Source organism: Cyprinodon variegatus, unplaced genomic scaffold (genome assembly GCF_000732505.1).
Source record: "Cyprinodon variegatus isolate N-32 unplaced genomic scaffold, C_variegatus-1.0 Scaffold196, whole genome shotgun sequence".
Classification (NCBI taxonomy): Eukaryota; Metazoa; Chordata; class Actinopteri; order Cyprinodontiformes; family Cyprinodontidae; genus Cyprinodon; species Cyprinodon variegatus.
Genome location: NW_015150649.1, coordinates 840,471 through 863,249, shown reverse-complemented (window position 1 = coordinate 863,249; position 22,779 = coordinate 840,471). Strand labels below are relative to the sequence as shown.

Below are 22,779 nucleotides of genomic sequence, written 5' to 3'. Positions count from 1 at the left end.
ATCGTATAAAGCCCGCCCTGACAATTTGATTGGCCCGCCAGATATTGTGCTAGCATACTCGCTCTACTACTGAGCAATGCCAGACCGAACTTCCTGACCTCAAACGTTGTGGACGGGACTAAGTTCGGAATGGCACCCAGGCTAGCCTCTTATAGGACTTTAGTCTAAAAAGTTAGTGTCTCACTCTAAACGTAGCAAAACCAAAAATCAATTGCTTCTACAATTTGGAAATTTAATTTATTTTTTCAAATGGTGATTTACATTGCAAATGTATTGAACTGTTCAGTCCTACTTTAAGCCTCTAATAAACCAGACATTTTACAACAGTTTTAAGTCACACACTGTTCCTAAAACAAGTGGGTTTCTTAAGCCGAGATAACTGTTGAGTGTAAATGGAACGCAACTGAACTGGACCGTAACTGGATACAACCAAACCATGCTAAATCTAGTACCATTCAACAGTAGGGCTCGACGTAGTTCGCATGAACGACACCGCACCATCACATGTTTAGCAGGTTTTCCGGTGTGTCCGGCTTTGCAATTCACAGATCTCTTTACCTATTCACAACAAAACTTCTTCTCAGCTTAATAATAACAAATGGCATCAAAAGAGCGTTGTGGGACCATGGAGGATGCGGAGACCGAGGCTCTAATTGAAATTTGGGCAGAGGACGCTATCCTGGCACATAAGTTCCTGAAAGTTACTGGGGCTGCCATTTTTGTTTGTGTAATTCCTGCCTAGAGAGCTGAGGAACCGTGCTAGCATTGTGTGTAAATGGCTGTTAGAACCACATCAGATCGGGTTCAGAGGGTTAGTGTAAATAGGACATTCAAGGATCTATCTCTGAGAAAATGATTACTGCAGAATTCCACTCTGTCTGATTAAAACATCCAGTGCCTCATGTTGCTTTTGATTTGTGTAGATCCTTGTTTTGTTTGATTGAGCTTCTAGCTAAATATTTATATTTAAGACCCTCTCCCTCTGTTGGGTTTTTTGAAAATTGAATGTCTGTCAGAAGCCGTCCTTTTCTCACACTGCCTTTGGCTTACAATTACCTTAATTTGCCATCATAGCGAGAACGTCACCTCTTTGCCAGGATAAGGAAAAGAAGTTGCTTTTCCTTTCATTCAAAATGTATCCCTTAGATGCTACAAAACGTCATATGAGGTGCTTTCTGGCTGCCTTAGGAGATCAGTAATTTTTGAACTGTTAGGATTATTTGTGCTTTCTTTCTGTCAGCCTCTTTCAATCATTGTCGTTCCCATTTACTCTCTGCTAAAGCAGATTTACTATAATCTCATCAAAAGCAATGTTTACTGTCCTCTCGCTTTATTGCATCATCTCAAAGAGTAAAAAAGAGCTTTATTAACCCTGGCAGAGGAAAATGATGAAAACATTGTTTATCCCCTGATGATTCAAGACTTGATTTAAAAGAACATAGGCATCCAGGATATGGTAATTCATAAATAATTATGTAAGGAATTGAAGTCTGAATAATTTAACAAAGTGGATGATGAGATAAATATCTAGAGTATAAAAATCACTGTGCTTCTCTCTCTCAGGTCCTCTTGCCAATGGGCAGCTGAATGGCGCAGTGCTAAACGGCTGCCACAAAGAAGACGGATCCTTGCGCTCTCAGGGCCTCCATGGGAGCAACAAATATGGCGAGGACAGTCCTGCAAAAAAGAGGTTGGTGGTTTCATCAGTACTTCATGTTTTATTCTTGAGAATGTATGCCAAAAATAGGAAAGTATCTGGAAAGCAATTCAAAAGAGTCAACTATAAAGAAATCAGTTTTATATTAATGTGTCACTTCAAGTTGGTCTGGATGTCATTATAGAGAACATTTTGGCTTTCTACTTCATTTAAAATCACTTCAGTTTCTTAATGTTTGTGGTTTAAGTTCATTTATTTTAAGGTCTGCAGCACTCTTAATAAACTAGGGCATCAGAACAGCTAGTACTTTCCTTTGGAGCCATTCTAGTCTTTATATGCTGCTGTGTGTTGGATTGTCTTGTCATTGAAAAACAATCTGAAATGGGTAAAAAAAAAATTAACATAATTGTATTTACACCTAATTTGAGAAGGTAAATAAGATGATCTGCCAATGGAATGAGTATTTTTGCTCTTAAAATAAGATAATTAGATGTTTTTCATTTGAAATAAGACAAGATTATTATTTCTTATTTTGAATGTAAATTGTCTCGTTCTATTGCCAAAATATTTTATTGACCTGCCTAACAAAAATAAAAAAAAGCGTTTATTTTAAGAATAAAATACTTCGATTTCATTTTTGCAGTAACTTGATTTGAAAAAAGCTTCCGCTAATTGACTCTGCATTAAATGAAGGAATTCATGGCTAGGTCAAAGAGTAAATGTTAGCCCAATCCTGGGGCTTTAAGTTGGTTAGAAGGTCCAAATAATCAGCCCTCCACATTGTAGTTGACAATAGCTATAAGGGTGTTGGTGCAGATGTTTGCTTTTCATCAGCTATGGTGCAGGCATTAATAGCCAGGTTTTGTGGTTTCAGTTTGTGGTACTGTTTTCCTTATTTTAAATGTGGACCTCTTGGTGTCTCTAGATGGTTACAAGTGTTGCTTATACAACCTTAAGCAAAAAAAAACTGCCTCTTTTAGCTACTCATATCACACACACATTGTTTATCTTTCCTTTTTTCCTCCCCGATCAAGCCACGCTTTATCTAAATTTATTATCTCCTTCTCATCCTAACTCTTGTAAATCCTCTGTTAAAACATCTCCAGCAAAATCGATGTAAAATGTTTTAGTGCAACAGGCGCCACTGCACTGATTTATCAACCAATCCTCCTTGTCATATATCCCCTTCTCTCTCTGGCCCTTCTCTCCACTGAAGTTGTAAATGGAAATGTTGCAAATCTGGCTTCTTTAACACCAGTGTGAGTTAATCTACACTGAACTGCAAATATTACAAAGCAAATTAACGCCTTAGCTCCCTCCCCCCCGGCCCCGGGACGTTACGACGTCTCATTTTGTTCTGCATAATTTTACTCTACAACAAGTTTATTTGTTAACAAAACCAACCATGTTGTGCCTCTTTAGAATCAGGCAATCCTAAATCAAAATATTATCAGCTCGCCAAACACCAACACCTGTCATTAAATTAGAATTCATAATTTTCACCTCTTGCCTAGTTTTCTTCTTCTGGTGTTCCAAAACATGCTCTATCCTGGCAAAAAGGGGCTCATTTTGTCCGTAACACTCCACAGGAAAGTAAGAAACAGTTGTATTTCTCATAGAATAACATCACATGTTAATAATAACATATAACAATAATTCAATAAAGCAATTTATTCCCATAAAGAAGTAAAAATGTTGATAACAGCGAATTTTTTTGTATTTCTATGGACCTGTCTACCATTTTAGATGATTTACGTTATGTTGGCTTATTCACCAATGTGTTTTTCCTCCCTATATCAAACATAAGTGAACAATCAAACTTTGACATATTTTGTTAGTTTATGAGATAAGCTTCTCAATGAAGTATTGGAACTGTAGGTGTGGGCTGTATGTATGTGCATAAGAAGTGAGAGGAAGCTAGAAATAACTGGATAGGCACAGAAAATGCATGGTCAAAGCTTTGAAAGCTGAAACTTTGAAATACTATAAAATAAAGTAATTGAAAGAAAATTTGTGTAAAGCTACATGTAGAGCACTGTTTTTTTTTTTAATTGGTAAAATTAGTCATAAAATTCCGATCATCCTGTTTGGCACTTTTGGTATTTTTTGGATCAATTGTGCCGAGGGGGCCTTTTGCATATAAGAAAGGTCACAATTTCAAAATGCTTATGACTAGAGGGCTGCGCAGTGAGTTGGAGATTTTTAAAGTGACATAGCTCAATTTGTTTGAAACTCACAGTATTTTGTGCACAAATCTCCAGAAATTAGAAGATCTTAGTTTTCAAATGAGACGCATCACAAGCATGTGAGATTTATATTATTTTACTGGCATATGGATATGCAATTTATTTGTGCACAAGTTATAAAAAGATGGAGGGAGCCAAGGGGTTAAGCGAGCTGCATGCTGATGTTTAAGAGCAAATTCAATCATTGATAATTAGCCTCTTAAAAGATCCCTGACAAGCATGTTCAAATAAATATTTAAAGAACTGAAGTAGCTCACTGTCAGAGTACAAGATGCTGTTAATTTCCAGCCTACATATTTTTGCTAATTTCTTTTTTTTAAATGGTATTCATGTAATGCATAAATAATTGACATTGTATGAAAAGTAATGATTTTTATTTTGTTTCTCAAATTTGCATAAAATCACAACTGACATCACTGGATAATTTATGTCAATCTGTGGAAAAGCTTTCAGTTCATGCAGCTTTTAGATGGTAATCTGGAAAATGAGCTTTAGTGTAAATTATGATTTTTATATGATGAAAGGCAGATTTAAAATGACTGCTGTGACTTAATGCTAGTGTGTTTCCCTTCAGTCGTTTAGCCGTACCTTATTTTTCTAATGCTTACCCCTTAAAGAGATGACATTGGGTGAAAAATGTGTGTGTTGGTGTTGATGTTGTGCGGGTTGTGTGTGGCTCGGTCCCTCCTGCACTGTGACAGGGTGTCCAAACATCAGGGTAAAGCTGGACGTGGGTGAATGGAGAGGAGTGAGACTTGTGGGCGAGGAGGGGGCTGGACTGCAGCAGATGTCTCTCTGTAATGAGCATACAGGCTCCATTCACTGCCTGCGAAGCACCTGCTCAAGTCCTCAGAGCTGTCATTTGATACCGACGCTTCAGAATCTCAGTGTGGTCATTACAACCAACACGTTGGTCTTACCTGACACCCAAACAGGTGTCCAAAGGCCTGCTTGATGATTCATCTCAGGAGGAGCTGAAATTTTAAAAAGTCCCTGTTGGGGTTCTTAATGCATAAAAATTGTAAAATATTAACAGCTAAATAGATTAACAAGAAAAAGGCAAGGGAATGGTTATTTTGCAGGATTTATCAGTTAGATAGTAAAAGAGACGAAGCCTGATCATTGTTTTGGTTAGAAATTGATCTTTTATAGCTAATCATGCCTCCAGAATTCATTAAGTTTAAGTTTTTAAAAAAAAGTATTATTCTTTTATTAGTCTTTTTTTTAGGCCACACAGGTTCAAGTCGACCTGCTTTTTGTAGCCATTAGTAATCTTCTGGCATAATTCTGTGTGGTTCACAAATAGGACAGGTCTAAACTCTTTGATTCCAAAGCCAGTTTTAATGCCTTGATGGTCATTTAGCTGTTTTTGTTTTCATCTCTGCAGCTTGTGATTAAAGTTGCATTAAAGTTCAATAATTATGACACCAGTTTTGACCACATATTGGAGGAAAAACGTATCCGGATTTCTGCACTCGCATATTGATGCACCTGATGAATGCGTATAATCTCTTGCTTACTGACTACAGCAAACAAAGGGCTTTGAATAAGCAATCATTGACAGTGAAGCTAAAATTAGACCTGTCTTTACACAGGAAGGACAAAACGTTTTATTTCACTAGCACTAAAATGTTCTTCTTGTATTGCTCTGCTGTATGAAGAGTTTGCTTCACACAGGCATATTAAAACAAGATGACTCTAACAAAAGGTTTTCTGCGTACGGAACAATCTCTGGTTGGAGATTGCCATTGCCTTTTGCTCTTTTTCAAAGTCTTTTTAGGCATTGTGCTTTGATCAATCTGGAGCTGTGGGATAGTCGCTACTTGCTCTGTTTTTAAGCAGTGCGATGATGCCAGGGGTTTATTCATCTGGCAGTGGCCTATCTGTGGCTTATCTGTGTCCAACTCTGTGTGAAAAAGAAAAACTTTTGGAAAAGATGAAGGGATCAAGCGTAGGCTGCTTTGTGGGGCAGCAGAGAGAGACAGAAGGACAGGTGCAAGTGATTTTTGGCAGGAAGCAACCCCACCCCCCCTTTATAAGTCTTTGAGATCAACTCTGTGTTTGTCTTCCCATGCTCCTGAGACTGCTAAAATGACTGGCGGCACTCACTCTTAAACATGCCAACTTATTGTAGCCGTCTCACAAGCATCACTTTATTCTCTAAACGGGTTTCCCCTGCCAAGCTTTGGCACTCCAAACCCACATCCACCAGCCATCACTATATTTCACCTTGGTTTACTGACCCAGTTAAAGCCCAGCTCTGTTTATCCATCAGTATTAGAATAAAGTTCCTGTCTGAATACATACATTTTTATTTAAAATGTTTTTTTATTTTTTTATTGGCATTCCCAATACAGTATTTGATAAGTCTAGCTATGAAATGCACCGCTTTTAAAGTAAACGCTTCTTTAAATAGCGTCCTAATTTTCACACTTAGTAATCATCTGAGAGTCTGAGAGAAATGAGTCAGTTTTCATTAATGATTTGTATTTTAATTATGTCTTATTGCTTTTTCTGAATAGAGTATAAATGGATTCTAAGAAATCCTTGAAATAATGAAAATATCCAGGGATGTTTTTTTTTTGTTTGTTTGTTTTGTGAAGAAAGAGTTTTAAACGTTGCCAAAATGAAACTGTTAGACTTTTGACAGATTAGCAATACAAAAGTCAGAATGGTGACATCATAGTGTCTAGTTTCAGATCTGTATCTGATAACCAGCCAGTTTTATTTTCGACCAGTGATAGAGAGGACACATTTAATATCTCAAAATGGAAAACACCCACTATTCTCTCCTCTTTGAAGTCCTCATAAAAGCATAATGTTCTTCAAATATACTTTGCTTTTAGTTCAATGAGAATAAAATGAATGTTTTTAACGTAATTTGATGCATAAACAAAGATATTTTAGTTTTGTTGGGTTTGACCTTGTACTTTACGACCACTTAGCACACAGAATGTATGCAAAACAAAATTTGTTTAGTACAGGTTTTCAGACAGTAAATGAGCAACTACTATTAGTTGCTTTGAGTTTTAAAACTTAAAGTCTAAACTATAAGTTTGTGAAAGAGGATCAGAAATTTGCTGAACATTAGATAAAACTTTGACCAACCAGTGTTTGGACAAATTAGCTGCCATTTATGTTGCATTAGGATCAAATTTGATTTTGCACCATTTAAGAGAGGAAGCATTAATATATTGGAACAGAGACACTAAATAGTTCTATATTTTAAATATGCTTAGCACCTAACATGGCGTGTATACATTTATTTCTTAAGTAAATATTCATCTAAATCCAGCATGTAAGAGTACTGCCTTCCTGTTATCTACTGAAATTATCACTCTCTCCAGCAGCCTGCATATATTGCATTCCTCAGAAGAGAATTGTGTAGCCTTAGGTTTGAGTTCTTTGAGCACATTTTATGTTATTTAAGGTTAATCAGTTCCTGGTTAATAGACCTAGAGATATTTAAAACTGTTGTCTTGGTTAAAGGAGGTTTTAAGACTTTTGAGGTACTGTTTAATTATGTTTGGCATATAGTTGTGTTAATCACACATTGAAAGACTCTCTTGGACTTAGCTTTTTTGCTGCTTGCCTCACTCTTTTTTTTTTTTTTTCCTCTCCCGCTCACTTCACTCAACCCCACTTTGGACTCTCCTTGAATCTGTTCTCTCTGTTGTCTGTGCCAAGACACACTCAGCTGCTGTGGCTTGTTTTGTTTCAACTTAATGAATGCACGCTCGCGCACACCCACACACACTTGTCTAGCGTTACCAATGACTAGTCAGTAATACATAATCACCTTTTATGAGGCATTATGTGTATGTACTGTTGGTTCGCTTGCAAACACACACTGTGGATGTGTTCTAGGGCCAGTAATGGCCTTAATGCAACTATTGATTTCTCGTGGCTTGCTTTGCATGAAAAGCTTATACAGTGCGACACTTTGTTGTAGTACAGACACCTAATGGTAAAAAAAGAATGCAAAGCATAGTGCTAATGTACAACACAGATTGCATGTTTAACAGCCAATGTGTTTCATAAATATCAGTCCTTCATACGCCTCTCAATGATGTAAAGAAAAGTGAAATTGTCTCCTCGGAAGGTAAAATGGTCAGGCTTCTTTTTGAAATAAACCACAAACAAGTGTATAATATTATTTTCCTCATGTACTCTCTGCTCTGGGTAGAGGGGTCTGGGTATCCTCTGTGTACACAAACCACCTTCATTTAAAGGAAAAGCTTGAAAAGCTTCTACTTCTTCATAATGATTAAATTAGAAACACGTGCTTGAACGTATGTCTTTCCTCAAAACACACTCTGTCGTTTTCCGTCTGCTTTGGATCCGACCGAGAATTGAATGCAGGTTTATTTATGCTGGCATTGTTGTCAGAAAAGGGCTGCTTGCTGTTATGTGCAGAGACTCCTAACAAACTGATGCAGATGACGACATCTGCCTCCCACAGGCCTTCTGATTGAGAACTGGACAGAAAACCATGAATTCTCCTCAACACTTCCGGAGCGCACCCAGCTAGGCAGGACTTGACCAGAACTCTGCAAAGGCTTAGAAACGGAGGCATTTTGTCTCTCATTCTGAACAATTTAGCCAGTTATCCGTCTTTTGTGTGCTAAATTTATGTTTTTACCAAAGTATAAGAACATAAAAACTAATATTCCCACCTTATGAATGTGTGTTTTTCAACTAAAACAAAATAACTTCAGCCTAATTTCTCTGGAGACTTTGAGCTTGAACCATTATTTTCCCCCCTTCAGTAAGTTAGAGTATTTCTGGTTGCAGCATTTAGCAGAAACCCTGGACCACTCATGCTAGCATTTATTACAATAGGAACAATGTCTGACTTCTATCTGACCTAATATAGCATTTATATATTCTGAAATCAGGTCAATATGATTTATTTTCAACATGTGTTTCCCCTTCATCTCCTTATCGTTTCTCATCATTCACTTCACAATAAAACTGTGGGGTATCAGCATTACATTACATTTACATAAACACAGTTTGCTTGATTATAGGTCTGCTTATAGGTGTGATTGCTGCTAAATTTCTACACAAAATGTTAAATCATTTAACTGTATATGTTATTTACATCACCATGCTTGTTAGTGTGAGCTGTACTGGTTAACGTCCCACGTTTCAGCTAAAAATGGGGGGAAAAAACTAGGCTTGCAACCTAAGATCTAATGGAAATAATTTCACCCAATTTTCATGTGAAAATCAAGCTAAATTTTTTAAATAAAGACCTTTAAAAATGAATAAATTATTATCATCTTTCAAGTTTATTAGTGAGTTTGCATTAGGACTTTTCATTACCCAGCTGTTATAGTCGGAAAAGCTCTTAAGTGACATTGAATATGTTAAATTTTATTTTTAAATTTTTATTGTTAAATCACGTTTCATTCTTGCTTTCCAATTATTTTTATTTCATTGATTTTTCCATCTTAGCATCTTTGCTGAAAATACAGCAGCTCGTTTGACCTGAAGACAGCCTGGAAGTGCTGACTAACGACTGTTTATTTGTGTCTGCTGTGCACATACTCGGCGTATATTTGACCCGGGTCAATAGGTTGGATTTTTTGCATGTGTGATGGCCACAAAGGTTGTTGGGTCAGCTCACTAAAGTACAATCTCCTCCCTTTAATCTTTACAGACAGAAGAGCAACAAACATGTTAAAACCGTAGGGCATCCAAGCCCGTCATCCAGGTTTTATTTCACCTTCCTCTTTGAACATATATTTGATATTTTCCTAATTTACCCACGTCTTAACCTTCTCTTGTAAAACGTACATTTTTAGCCCTAAAATGCACCAAGCTTAAGAAAAATCAAGTATCTGCTGATTTATGAATGGGTTTAATCTGAAGAGACACAACAATATAAATTTACATTAAACAGCTGAGTAAACGGTGGCTTTATTTAAACAGATGCGTCTTGTCAAGATTAATACTCCCTTATAAACGTGCATACGCTCTTGTCCACATAAACACATGCATTTGTGAGGCCCTTGTGGGGATGAAATGGATCCAGGCACACACACGCATACGGAAAACCACGCACACATGCTTGCAAGGAGCCAGCTGAAGTGAGGTAGCATTTTATCAGGACCATGTGGGCCATCTGGAGCCAATTAATACAACCCCTAAGGTCCAGACTCTGGATCAGTGCTCCCCTCATCAAACTTTAACCTTTACCATGAGAGGGAATACAAAGTCTGATTGTAGTTCAGCCTCATGCCAGAATAAATCATACGGTATGAAGCTTAAGACTCTTCTTCAGTTATGTGGATCATATTTCTGTGAAAGACTTGAAAATAGATGCCAGATTTTCATTCCATAGGATAGTTTAAAGATTAGGTGGGTTTAAGAATAGTCATTGTTTATTTGGTTCTGTTGGCTCGGTGTGCTACTTGACTTTCTATGTTTGGCTTGTACCTACTCCAGATCAGTCTGCTGTTTCTGCCCCATTGAGGGCGCATCGAGAGCGCTTTAATAGTGCCACAAATTGACACGGGGGCAAGTAGCTCATGTTCCCCCTTTCTGCCCTTATCTGAATATCTGGTTGCAGTGGAACCAGCAAAGGTTTGAAACCAAACCACTCAGGCTGACGCACATGACAGCCAGCTCTCTACAGCTGAAGATCCAGAGCGTTTCTTTATGGGATGTGGTGTTACAGTAGGCTGTAATGAAATATCAGAAGGTATTTAAGAGGAATGCCTTCAAGTCCTGATCAGTCATTTGTTAATAGATGTTTGGACATATAAAGTGTCAGTGTGGTACGTAGATGAAGTCGATGCCGTGTATGTTTGCAAGTTCAGCATCGTTAAAACATAATCTATGTTCAGTGTTAGATAGGGTACATTAGTACGCTGGATGTGTCCAAACACCGGAATACACTTACCAAAGATGTTTATAACTCTGTTTTTATTTTTTTTTTTTGACAATACTTGGCCCAAATAGGAGATTCTTCTTGGCAGAGTAATGTTTCTTTAACATATATGTGACTCGACCTTTTCAGGTCAAAGTCTTAACAAAGTTTGTGTGAGGTTGAATGTTGTGCTTTTGATTCCGTGCCCTGGGACTTCTGTTGCCTGTTTGCCTTACTTCCAGTCCAGCTACTGATAAATAAGGACTACTTGCTCCATGAAACCTAAAAAAAGAAACAATTTAAATATTCAGTTATCAGTTACTGAAAAAAAAAAATATTTGTGCAAAAAATTTTTTTTTCTCAGTTTGAGCCATGTGGATGCTTAGAGGAAATTAAATAGTCTGACCATAAATCGTGTTGTAAAGTTGCCATAGCAATGTCTGTGGACATTGTTGGTAAAAAAACGATCTAGAACGTTCACCGATTGAGTCTACCTCTAGGCTTTCTCTCTTTCCTCAAACATTCCTCTCTGTCTTCTTCCTCTGCTCTGCCATTCTTTGCATGGATTATTTACTGGCAGGATCATCAGTTCTTGAGCTCTTATCTGAAGCTGGGGGTATGTGTATATTATTAGAAATGAAGACGGGAAGAAATGGAGTGAGGAAGGGGCGGCTGAATGGATTAGAAAGGCATAAGTATGGACATCCTGTTGTAATCGCCATTTTCTTCTCAATCTACTGGTTCTCCGTCTCCTCTCTCAGCGTTTTCTCCCCTTTCCTTTTAAATCAATGCTATCGGCCTAATTTTAACCCGTGTGTGTCTGGCCTAAGTAACCTGTAGTGAGAGCAAATCAAAGAATGTTGACAGGGATGCTCGGTGCAGTGGTACTTACTAAAAGGCTGTTTCACTACACATTGTTCTCATGCTAATTTCTCAGCTCTTGCTTGGACTCCATTTTTAGTAAGTATGTGTAAATTGGTGTCTTTAAAAAATAAAGGAAATGGGGTTTAAAGGTGTTAAATAGGTGTTACTATTGTTGTTTTTTGTGCTCCTCTTCTCCTCTCACATTAATTTTTTACCCGTCTCTGTCACCTTTTGAATAATTACTTGTTGCCGAAGCTGGAGTCTCAGAAATACCAAGCGCTACGGCTTTATTTATCTAATCAGCTGCTTTTATATTCTTTCCAAACCCTCGTATTATCACATCATCAGCGAAGCAGATCCCTCTTTTATTACCTTTTCTTCAGCCGACATCTCTGCAGTCGGCATATCATTAAAAAGGAGAGAGTGAGAACTGACGCTGCATATAAAGAAGGCAAAGGAACGGAACTCAGTCCGGTTTCTGGAGAGTTTCTAGAACGTGTTGCCAGCTAGAACTAGAACTTTATTATTTATTTTTTGGAGAAAATAAAATTAACACATTTTTACTTGGGCCAGTGATTACTGTCAAAGCAGGCTGTTTCAGTTGTGATTTTCTCCTTCGGTACATTTCCTCTAGCTTTTTGTGTTATGCTTGCTCTTTATTTTTGTTTTTGTCGGATACTCCCCTCCCTTCCAGAATCCCTCTTTTTTCTTTAAGCTGATGAATCCTGTTCATCTTCATTTGAACCCATAAAGAGGATTTTATGGAAAGCCGAGTTCAAACTCTTCTTTAGTCAATAGGAGCACCACAGATTCATTTTGATGCATGCTGTGCATTTTATATCCGCATTAAGCACACGGAGCAGATTTAATAAAAGATGTGGAAGCCGATGCAATCACTTAATTAGACGGAGACCTATGTTGCAGCAGCAGCTAAGTTATACAAAGGGATATGAGTCGCTCTTGTCGGTCTGATCTCCTCCTGACCAGGCCTGCCATACTGTTTGCCTAAGCTCCCCAGGACAGAAGGCAACAACAATGAACGTTCTAACAACAATTGATATATTCTTTATTTCTTTTTTATAAAATAAAGGATGAAGGTTAAAAAAACTGTATAAACACTTCAAGAAAAACACTAGTTGAGTCACTTTGAATAAACAGGACTACCGTATTGGCTAAAGAAAGCCACTGTTGGCACCGATATTGCTTTACTATCTAGATAAAACATGCATGTGTTCAATGTGTTGAAATGATGAGCGTTGCTGCAGATGTTTGTGGCTAACTATTTTCACATATCTTGCTTTCACTGTGTGTAATTCCCACCCTATTTCCTCTTCTTCCTCCTCATTTATCTTTAGTGCACACTCTGAAGTTCCCACCCTTACAGGCACGCAAACCTCCCCGCTCCCAACTTCCCGTCTGCTAGTCTTGCTTATGAAGCTCATCTTCTGTTTTCATTGTTTTACTCTAGCTTTGTCCTCCACTTTTTATTTACTTAGAGTACAGGGTTAGTAGCATTGATGCTGCATTGCTTCAATAACGTCCTGTGTTGGACTTCCATCTGGGGCCTTTCTGTAACATAATAATAAAAAAATCCAGAGTTTCTACCTGTTTAATGACCCTTGTGGCAATAAGTTCTGCATCTGTAAAATAAGGGTACAAATAAGCAAAAAGGGTAAATTTATGGCAAAAAAAAAAAAAAAGCACTTATGTTTTTATTTTTCTTTCATTGCAAACGTGTTAGTGTTCAGATGTGAGGGATCTTGGGGTAGACGCAGTACAAACAGTTGTTTGGCCCTCCTAATGTTGAGGTTTGGACTATGCTTCAGCAATCATTTCTCAATTTCTCACATATTGAGTCCATGTCAGGGCAGGAAATTGACACGTTTTAACTCTGCACTGTTCTCTGATTGGAGTGTAATCGGAGCTCTGAACCTCTCAGCAGCTGCTCCAAATGCACCACGAGTGTTCTCCAGACATGATCCTATCTCCTGTTACCTTGGTCCGCTCCCCGGCAAATTGACAAATAACACCAGGATATCATATTGCTTCTGCTGCTGCTCCTCAACATTAATAGTATGACACACACACACAGACACGAGGCAGCACTAATCGATTGAAGGCTGCTCGCTGCTCTATGCGCCCCCTGATCGTCTGGGACGTTTGTACTTTGTGTAAAACCACATCCAGCTTTGTGAAGGAAAATTTGCCTTTTTTTTTTTTTTTCAGCTACATGCTTGTTGATTACCTAACTCTAACTCTTGGCTTGGCTGATGTACTAAACCAAGAAATAAGGAGAAAAGAGACCAGCAGAGGTATTTATAAGGTATTCTGTGCCTTAAAAAAAAACAAAAAAACATTATAGAAATAGAAAAAGAATACACAAGTGGAAAGAGATGAAGAGGAACAGTGAGTGTGATGCTTTAATCCTCAATACAAAATAGAACTACATGGATAGAAGCTACAAGAGGGAATACGTATTAAACATTCTGTGTAAATATTAAGTAAAAAGTTTACAGGTGTCACTAAGCTGGGATCTCCAAAAAACACTGGGTTCCTCATTTGCAATGTGACACATTTTGCATTATTGTTCTGTTTTATATCTCACCATTTGGTGCTGAGGGAACAGATTTTGTTTTGTTTTTTTTAGTTTTAACCAAGATTTCATTTTAACAAAGCCTATATTTAATTATCTGCTGAAAATAACTACCAGTGCTGCTAGCATGTCCATGTGGATTGCATAGTGAAAGGATTTGCTTTATTTTTAAAGAGAAAAAAATCAGATTCACTCTCACCTGCTGGAATAGACTTGTTATCCAATAGAAGGACAGAAGATGGAAACCTCTCTGTCTTGAAAGTATGTATTGGTTGTCCTGAGAGTCGGTCAATTCCATCATCAGACAATAAGCATTGTTCACCGCATGCTTTTGACTGAATTAGATGCAGGATGATAAAAGTGAAAGTATCAATGTAAAATCCTTTGGTAGAAATACTTGAGATGTGGATGAATACTTTGCTATTCCAACAGCTGGCTCATTACAACACCTGCTGACAAAGCCTTTGGCTACTGCAGATAAGGTCGGTAGTTTTCTTAGTCATCAAAAGAGAGAATTCGGCTCTGTGGGGTCTGAACACAGATTAAATAGGTAGGGAAAGTTAGTTAGTTAGTGACGCCTTGGTTAACCAGCTGCATTTTCAGGGGTGGCCATATTCTACCTCCTCAATAAGACCTTTTTATTCCTTCAATGGTCCGTTAGTCTCTATTAAAAACTATAGTTATGCAAACTTGTTGGATCAAAAAAGTAATAATTTCTGTAAGAACTCTTTTTATTGCTTGTTTCCACCTTAACTGTGTGAGATTTATTTTCTCCTTTATCAAGACCTCTGCACTAACTGCCCTAGAAAAATAACAGCTTTGTGTTTTGCAACCATGACTATCCCATCTTTTGTCTAGGTCTTAATGTTTCAGTTGAAAGTGTTACTGCTGCCGATGTCTGTTTAGGAGGGAAACTGCTTGTTTATTTTGACCAAATAGAATCACCTAGTTGGGGTGGCCAATGATTGGCTGAGGGTGGCCATAGCAACCCCTGCCGACCCCTCATCTAGCTCTATCCCTGCTTCTAACTGAACAATAGCTATTGCTTTCTTCTTTTGCTAAGCTCTGTTTGGCTCCATTAAAAATATCTTTGTCATGATATGAATTCAGAGAGACGGCACTGAAGCTTGTATTTTCCTTCATCTGCATGTTTTCTGCCCCCTCAGGCCTCGTCTCCAGGCTCAGCGGAAGTTCGCCCAGTCGCAGCCCAACTCGCCCAGCACTACACCGGTCAAAGTGGCCGACACAGGCAGCCTGAACGGCAGCCTGTCCGCTGCTCCGTCAACGTCCCTGTCGTCACTCTCCTCTTCGCTGTCCTCCTCCATCCAGGACCTGTCTCGGCGCAAACCCAAGACGGAGGACTTCCTCACCTTCCTCTGCCTCAGAGGTAGGTCGCAACACAGCAGAGCAGATGGAGACATGCACACCCACGACCAAGAATGCTGCTGAACAAGAAAGCTGCAGATACAGCTTGTTCTGATATTTCACACAGTTCCAAGTTGCAGGCCTCTGTTGGCAGGAGCCACACATTATGTCTGAGGTTTGACAACACTTTGTTGGCTGTTTGAACGAAGGGATGGGTGTGTTAGTGAATCAAACGCAAATAATAAGACTGAACTCTACTTTTGATCGCCTTAGCCTAAACGTGCACACACACAGATCCATACAGTCAGTGATACTATCCATGCTGTTGCCTAAGGCTGAGATTATCCTGCATTTCATCGGCTTACACATCTTCCCCCTCCTACTTTTCAGCAACTGTCTGTCTCCTTAACACCCTGCCTATCACCCTCTACTACAGCAGCTGTTGGTACATGGGGTATTCACACACCGCCCGCTCTGCAAACACTACACAGGTTCACTGACACTATGGCACACCTTCAATGTCAAATGAACTGTGAGAGCCACGGCGTAGCTATTAGCAGCTGAATTAGTTTTCTCCTGGTTTGTGAGCTGCACGCTCTCATGCTGCTAAGAAGCTGATGTGCTTGATTGTTTTAACAAGAAGAACACGTTGACACCAGAGGGCATCGTTCACTGGTATCATGTCAGCAAAAGTAGCCCAGCCTCCATTAGAAGATCATGCTAAGTGAAACCCAGCCCTTTTTTTCTTTAGTGATTGAAGGTGTGTTGCAGCTGGAGAGGATCAGGCTGTTGCCAGGATTTTGCAAAAACCAAATGTATTTTATGTAATGTATTTCACAATTAAGTACGAGGGCAATCTAAAGTGCTTAAGGTGAATTAAAGCACAAAATGGAAAAAGAAAAAGCAGAATAAAGCAAATAAAGATCAAAACATGATAAAAGCAGGTATTAAAGCAAGTAAAACACTTTGATCACAAACTAATGATACCTCAGTTAACTTTTACAGTCAAAGGCAGCTCTAAACTTATGGGTTTTTTAACTTGAACCTAAAAGAACTCAGACTTTCAGCACTGTTACAGTCTTCTGGGAGTTTGTTCCAGATCAGTGGAGCATAGGAACTAAATCCTGCTTCTCCATTTTTGGTTCTAGTTCTGGGTGAACAGAGTAGGCTTAAGCTAGAAGACCTGAGCGGTCTCGGAGGTAGATACACTGACAACAGATCTCTAAGGTATTGAGGTGATCCATTGCTGATCCCTTCCATGATTTATAGACTAATAGAAGGATTTCTCAGAGCTACAGGGAGCCATTGGAAGGACTTCAGAATTTGGCTGATGTGCTCTACTTTCTTAGTTCTAGTGAGAACACAGGCAGCAGCATTTTGGATCAGCTGCAGCTGTTGCAGCAATCAATAGAACTAAAGGTAAATGCATGATCCTAGATCCGACTTGGACTTTAATCCTGGCAATGCTCTTAAATGTTCTTAAAACCTTTATAGTGTTCAATACATTTTAAAGAAGCCCTAAGAGCTTGTTCCATCTATAGTAAGTAAAAAAACAAAAACATATTTGAAAATTTAAGTATTTCATAAATTGATGATTTTCCCTTGGCGATACATCGGCCTGCTGATATTAGCATTTCACCCCCCCTGGTATCTATATCAGAAGATACATGCAGGCATTCACCACTTCTAAGTACATTCAGCAGCCATACCTTTAGATCAAGTAAGGCTCATGCATTGCTGCTCCCGCCATTTGTTATTCATCAATAAAGTGTTTTTGACTTGGTAACGTGCTCTTTAAATCGCAACTTTTAATAGTCGTTATTGTTGTGTCACTTTTTTCACGTTGATGAAGAGAAAAGATCTACCTTAAGAATCAGCCCCAAAAAATCAGTAGCATATGTCAAGGATTGGTTAGACTGATGTCAGAGTAATCTGCATCAACATCGGCTTTAAAATAAATAAATAAATGTTTGCTAGTGTATCAGTGAACACCATGAGATCCAAAAAGCTCTCTGAGGCTTTCAGAAAGAAGGTTGCAGCAGCTTATCTTATCTTATCTGGTACTTTTAATAGAATTTACATGAAAAAATAGCAAAATGATTAAACAACCCTCTAAAACCCAGAATCATCCATGTACAACTATCAATGGCTGGCTGAGAGTTATAGAAATATAAGAAATAGATATAAGAAATAACTGAATATCTCACAGCTGAAAGGAGTGAGATTTTCCATGTTTGTCATGTTTCATCTGAACTCTGTCAGACACTGGGGGTTGGATACAGGAAGCATCTCTAAGAAGTAATTTCAACAAAGAGCTAAAACTATTTCTGGACTCGGGTCATTTTTGTCATTATGAATCTGTATGTTTGAGTTTTTATTGTTTACCGTATAGTTTCTCAGTGTTTACCATAGTTTCACATTCAAACTTTCATGAATCCCTGAGAAAACTGCATTATGGGTATCTTTAGAAGATTTACTAAGACTTAATATCACCTAAAAAAGATGGCACATTTAATCAAAAAAAATTTTTTTTGATGTCTAAGTTGATGAAATTATCTCAAAATCTTGAGAAAATGCATAATCCTTTTGTTGCCAGTGTTTGCATTATCCAGAATTTTCTTTTTTTCAGATTAAATTGATTGAACTCTCTAAGTTCGCCTTTTGTGTAGGTGAAGGCATTTCAGCTTAAATTACTGAAATGTGTTGCGCACATGGTGCTGTTATAAGGAGAATGCCCCATTACTGGGCGTCATTTAACCTCAGAGGTCTCATTTAAGAACGTATAATTGCCGGTTGCTAAATCTGACCTAAATCTTTTGGTGCCGAGAACTTGAACCGTTTGAAGAACAGAGGCTGTGTGTGGAAATATGGGTCATCAAAATCACTTTTTTCTGTTTTACAAGCTCGCTTCTAGTCTAAGCAATTCAGATTTGCAGCTAGCTGACCATTTTTTATTGCCAGCTCTCTGCCTTGTATTTTTTATTTTTCTTTCTAGAAGTCAGTTGTGCGTTTTAGGGTTTTGTTGAGCTTTCAGTTTTCCACATATGTCCTGCTCTCTTTTTCCTTTGGCCTCTAGAGCCCCAATATACAGAGGCCCCTTACCAAGATGGAGGACATGGGAGAATGTCAGCGGAGCCTCTGAGGTTCAGCCTGCGAATTATGTGTGTTCTAGCAGGGTTGCAGCTGCAAATGTTTTTCTCCTTTGTGTACCCACATGCATTCAGCATATAAGTATATCTCTGTTGATCTTTGCGAGGGGATGCACATCTATGATGTTTACAGAAAACCCTCCAAATCCCCTGAATGATTCAAGATATCTGACCGGAACTTCTGTTAAAATCCATCTTCATCTTTTTAAATCTCTTCCATTTGATTCGTCCATTTTTTGGGGGTAATGAGCTGCAATCCAACAAGGCAGGGACATTTCTACCCTGAAAAACCCATCAATGTTGAATTCTGGGATTTGTCTCAGGTCAAACGTTCACAGCAGTGTGTAAACACTGAAGAACCCCCCCATACACACACACACACAACCACACCCCCTCACTGCACTGTTTGCTTATCTTATCTGGCAAACATTACACATCCACCCGAAAAGCTTCCATCCATCACTCTGGCTGACGGCAACATAAAAGCAGTCAGAATGTGAAGGATTAGTTAGTGATAAAAGTAAGCAGCTAACTTTTTTTTTGTCTGATCCGTGCTCTTAAATGTCTCTTTCAAGGTCTTTATCCAATCCCATGATGTTACTGGTGAAGGTTTCAATATTATATGACAAAGTCCTTTTTTTTATTCCTGATCATTCAAAAGGTAACATGTGAATAACCCCAAAGAGTAATAAACATGCACGCTTTCCCTCCTACACTAATAAGGGTTCTATTCTGTATTTATGTAATTTTTCATTTATTTCTCCTGTAAATACACACATACGCCACAACTGGAATTAGTCCCTCCCCCTGTGGGCTTTGGATGGTGTTTATGTGTGGTCTGCGCCAGTAGCCTGCCTGTTTATATCCATGGAGAAAGCCATTTGGGTAGTAGCCAGACAGTCTGCCTCTGGCCCTTTTGGCCTGGGGTTATAGCGAAGGTGCAGCGCTGTTGACGGCTGGGCGGGGGCAGCACTGAGTGGAAGGAGTTTATTTAACTTAAGGGAGCGATTTAAACATGACCAAGAAAGGATGCTGTGACAATTCTGATCATTTTACAATAATCTGGAGAGCAAATAAAAACCTCAGAGAAAGGTTTAAAGTTCAGAGCGTTTTAAAGGAGCATTTCTGTTGTTGTTGGTGCTGTTTCCTCTGTACAGTTTGTTTGTGGCATTCTGTGTGTACACCTCTGCAGTGTTTATCCCTCTGCCCCCACTGCTGCCTTCTCAGCTTGCCAAATCCCAGAAGGGTGCCTCTTAGGTTCAGTGAGGCCAACTCTGCTGCACTGCTTGCGTAACCTTCCAGCACTGACCCAGTGAACCAAAGACCTCTAATTCCTAGGATCTGATTACACGCGCTCCTCAAATGTGGACTTTCCTTAGCAGAAGTATTATAGTATTAAGGTTGGAGTTTAGCCACTATGTTGCTACAGTACCTTGAAAAAAGTGTTCCAACATTTGAACTTAAACATTGCAACTTAAGATAGGAGCAGAGGTTAACCTTCCAGCAGAGCAGTATCCAGAATAGAATGCTTTAGATTAAAGTATATAAATGTTTTTGAATGGCCTAGTCAAAGTTTGGACATAAAACTAACAGAATCTGTTGCAAAACCTACGAATTAAAGCTCAGAGATACAAACCATCTAATGGGACTCCGGTTAAGATACTTTCCTACAAAAAGAAAAAGTTGCTCGAGACACAACTTTAAAGAAATATAACCTTAATTTTAATGAAAGTTGGTTCTGCAGTGTTTTCACTAATGGGGCCCCAATGCACATGTGCCGCACATTTTTCAGATTTTATTTCTATAAAAGTAAATTGATACCCAATATAATTATCCCTTCCATTTCAATTCTTTAATACTCTGAATTAGGCTGTCTCACAGGAAAACAATGAATTACTTTAAAGTTAGGGGTGTGTGAGAAGATGCAAGTGATATGAATTTTCTGCACCTACTGAAAATCTTAAGGTTTCCTTTTCTTTGAACACACTTTTTTGCTGCTTGAAGTACATTTTCACTCCCAGGAATTGCGCAGCTCTTTCAAACACGAGTTACCGCTTTGACAACTCGATTCTCTCAGGAATAAGCTGCTTCTGTCCCGCTGCCGTATACGGATGCTTTTAGATTAACAGCTGGAAGTCGTATGTTTGCATACAGTAATGACTTTATTGTTCAGTATGACACTGTCCCTGGAAGTAGGGCTATTGTCTATGTAACCAATAGCTCTGCTGACAATAAGGAGGTAATTTTTGGGTGAAATCTCATTCTTCATAAAATTGATTGAAGTCGTTTTGGGTTTCTTTCTTGCCAGAAAGCCTGTTCTTGTTTTCTCTCCCAGTTCCTGCTCATGAATTCTGTTCTTATTTGTAAGTCCTCACATCTGCATGTTCCCGTTGTGGCTAAAACAACCTGATTGACTATTAAAATTGTCCTCATTGTTTCACTTCCAGTTAAGGGGACAAAGGAAGGATGGCGGGAAAAAAGGAAGGCTTTGTAATTATGCCACCCCACCCAAGAGCCCCGTTCAAAATGACAATCCTAATAGACTCTTTCAGACCTAATTATGACTTGTCTGCCCGGAATGAGGTGGATGAAAAGCCGATGTAATTGGGGTATTGTGCTCAAGCCTTGCTTGAGACCATAAAGTAGAAATTAGCTTCTTTTTTTCCTTCTTTATATTTTCTTTCCCCAGTTATGATTTTCTTTTCTGTGCATCCTCTGGTAACTATCAGTGTCTCAGGTCATATCAGTTCAAAAAAGGTCCTATAAGCCCCGTAAGAATTGCATCTACTTCCTTTGGTAGGTCAGCTGTGGTCAGTGTTGGACAGTGGGATGAAGCTGGTGTACCCAGAGAGAACACATACACACAGACTGTTGGGTAACTGGTCTATTTGTGTCACCCCAAGTGTGTTTGTCTGTGTTGTTCTGTGAAATGCTATCTTGCTTAACCCCTCCTTTTGCCCAATGACCAAAGGAGACAAACACAGCTTCTCTTTCTCTTATTTTCTAATTAATATGATAAATAATGTTATAACTCTGATAACGTTGCAATTTAACTGGAAGGTCATTTGATCACGTTTTATGAGAGGGTGTAACAGTCTAGGGCTGCAACTAACGATTAATTTGCTAATCGATTAATCTGTTGATTCTTTTTTTTTAATAATATAAAATAAAGATTTTTGACGGAATAAAACCAGGTGAAACTAAAACTTTTACACTTGAGTTCTGCATAACGCATATTGACAGACAAAAAACCCTGTGCAATAACCCGTTTCTCTATATTTTACTACCAGTACAATAACTATATGTATAAGTGTAAATATCCATCTATATAAATACCCATGTAAACACCTTGTGCAATAACCTCCTATAATAATCCTACTATCAAAAAATAAAAAATGTGGACGCACTGTTTATACTGTATATAACCCACGCACCTTTTTCTTTCTTTGGCCTTTGACTATTTGCGCTGATGTAATGAGTACATTTCTCCGCCGTTAGATCAATAAAGTCAATCAATCAAAAGTTTATTTTTATCTTAAATGCTATTTATATTTATATATATATATGTATATTTTTTATTACAAATATATTTACAAATGAGTCTCTGTATTGCATTAATCGATGACTGAATTAGTTGACGACTGTTCAATAATCGATTATTCTGATTAATTTTCTCAGCCCTATAACAATCAGTTATGTTCTCTTTTTTCGTATATTTTTTTTTGTGTACCTTTGACCCTGCAACCCCAGATGCCCCATGTTTTACCTCAGGTGGCCCTGCAGTCTGTTACCATTAGCCTGCTGACCTTTTGTCAGAGTGGTAATTTACAACCATTTAGTTAATGAAGCTGGTCATTAAAAGTTGATTGCACCAGTCTTGGTGCTCCTTTCTTGAGTATATTTTCAGTCTCTGTTTCACCATTGGTGTGTTTCAGTGTATTAGTGCAATGTTTGCCATTTTTGCAGCTTCTGGTTTGTTTGTCCTTCTAAAAGAAATTAATGTTCAACCATGTCTTATTTTGCATATT

At 38.4% G+C, this 22,779-nt stretch overlaps 1 protein-coding gene across 1 annotated transcript in view; it reads left to right on the top strand.

Annotated features, from left to right (window-relative positions):
• Nucleotides 1-22,779, top strand: part of jarid2 (jumonji and AT-rich interaction domain containing 2) — a 113,019-nt gene that overhangs the window by 60,245 nt on the left and 29,995 nt on the right. The window contains exons 3-4 of the mRNA XM_015379624.1: nucleotides 1,564-1,690; nucleotides 15,404-15,624. Coding sequence (XP_015235110.1) covers nucleotides 1,564-1,690; nucleotides 15,404-15,624 — 348 coding nt within the window. The remainder of the gene's footprint in view (nucleotides 1-1,563; nucleotides 1,691-15,403; nucleotides 15,625-22,779) is intronic.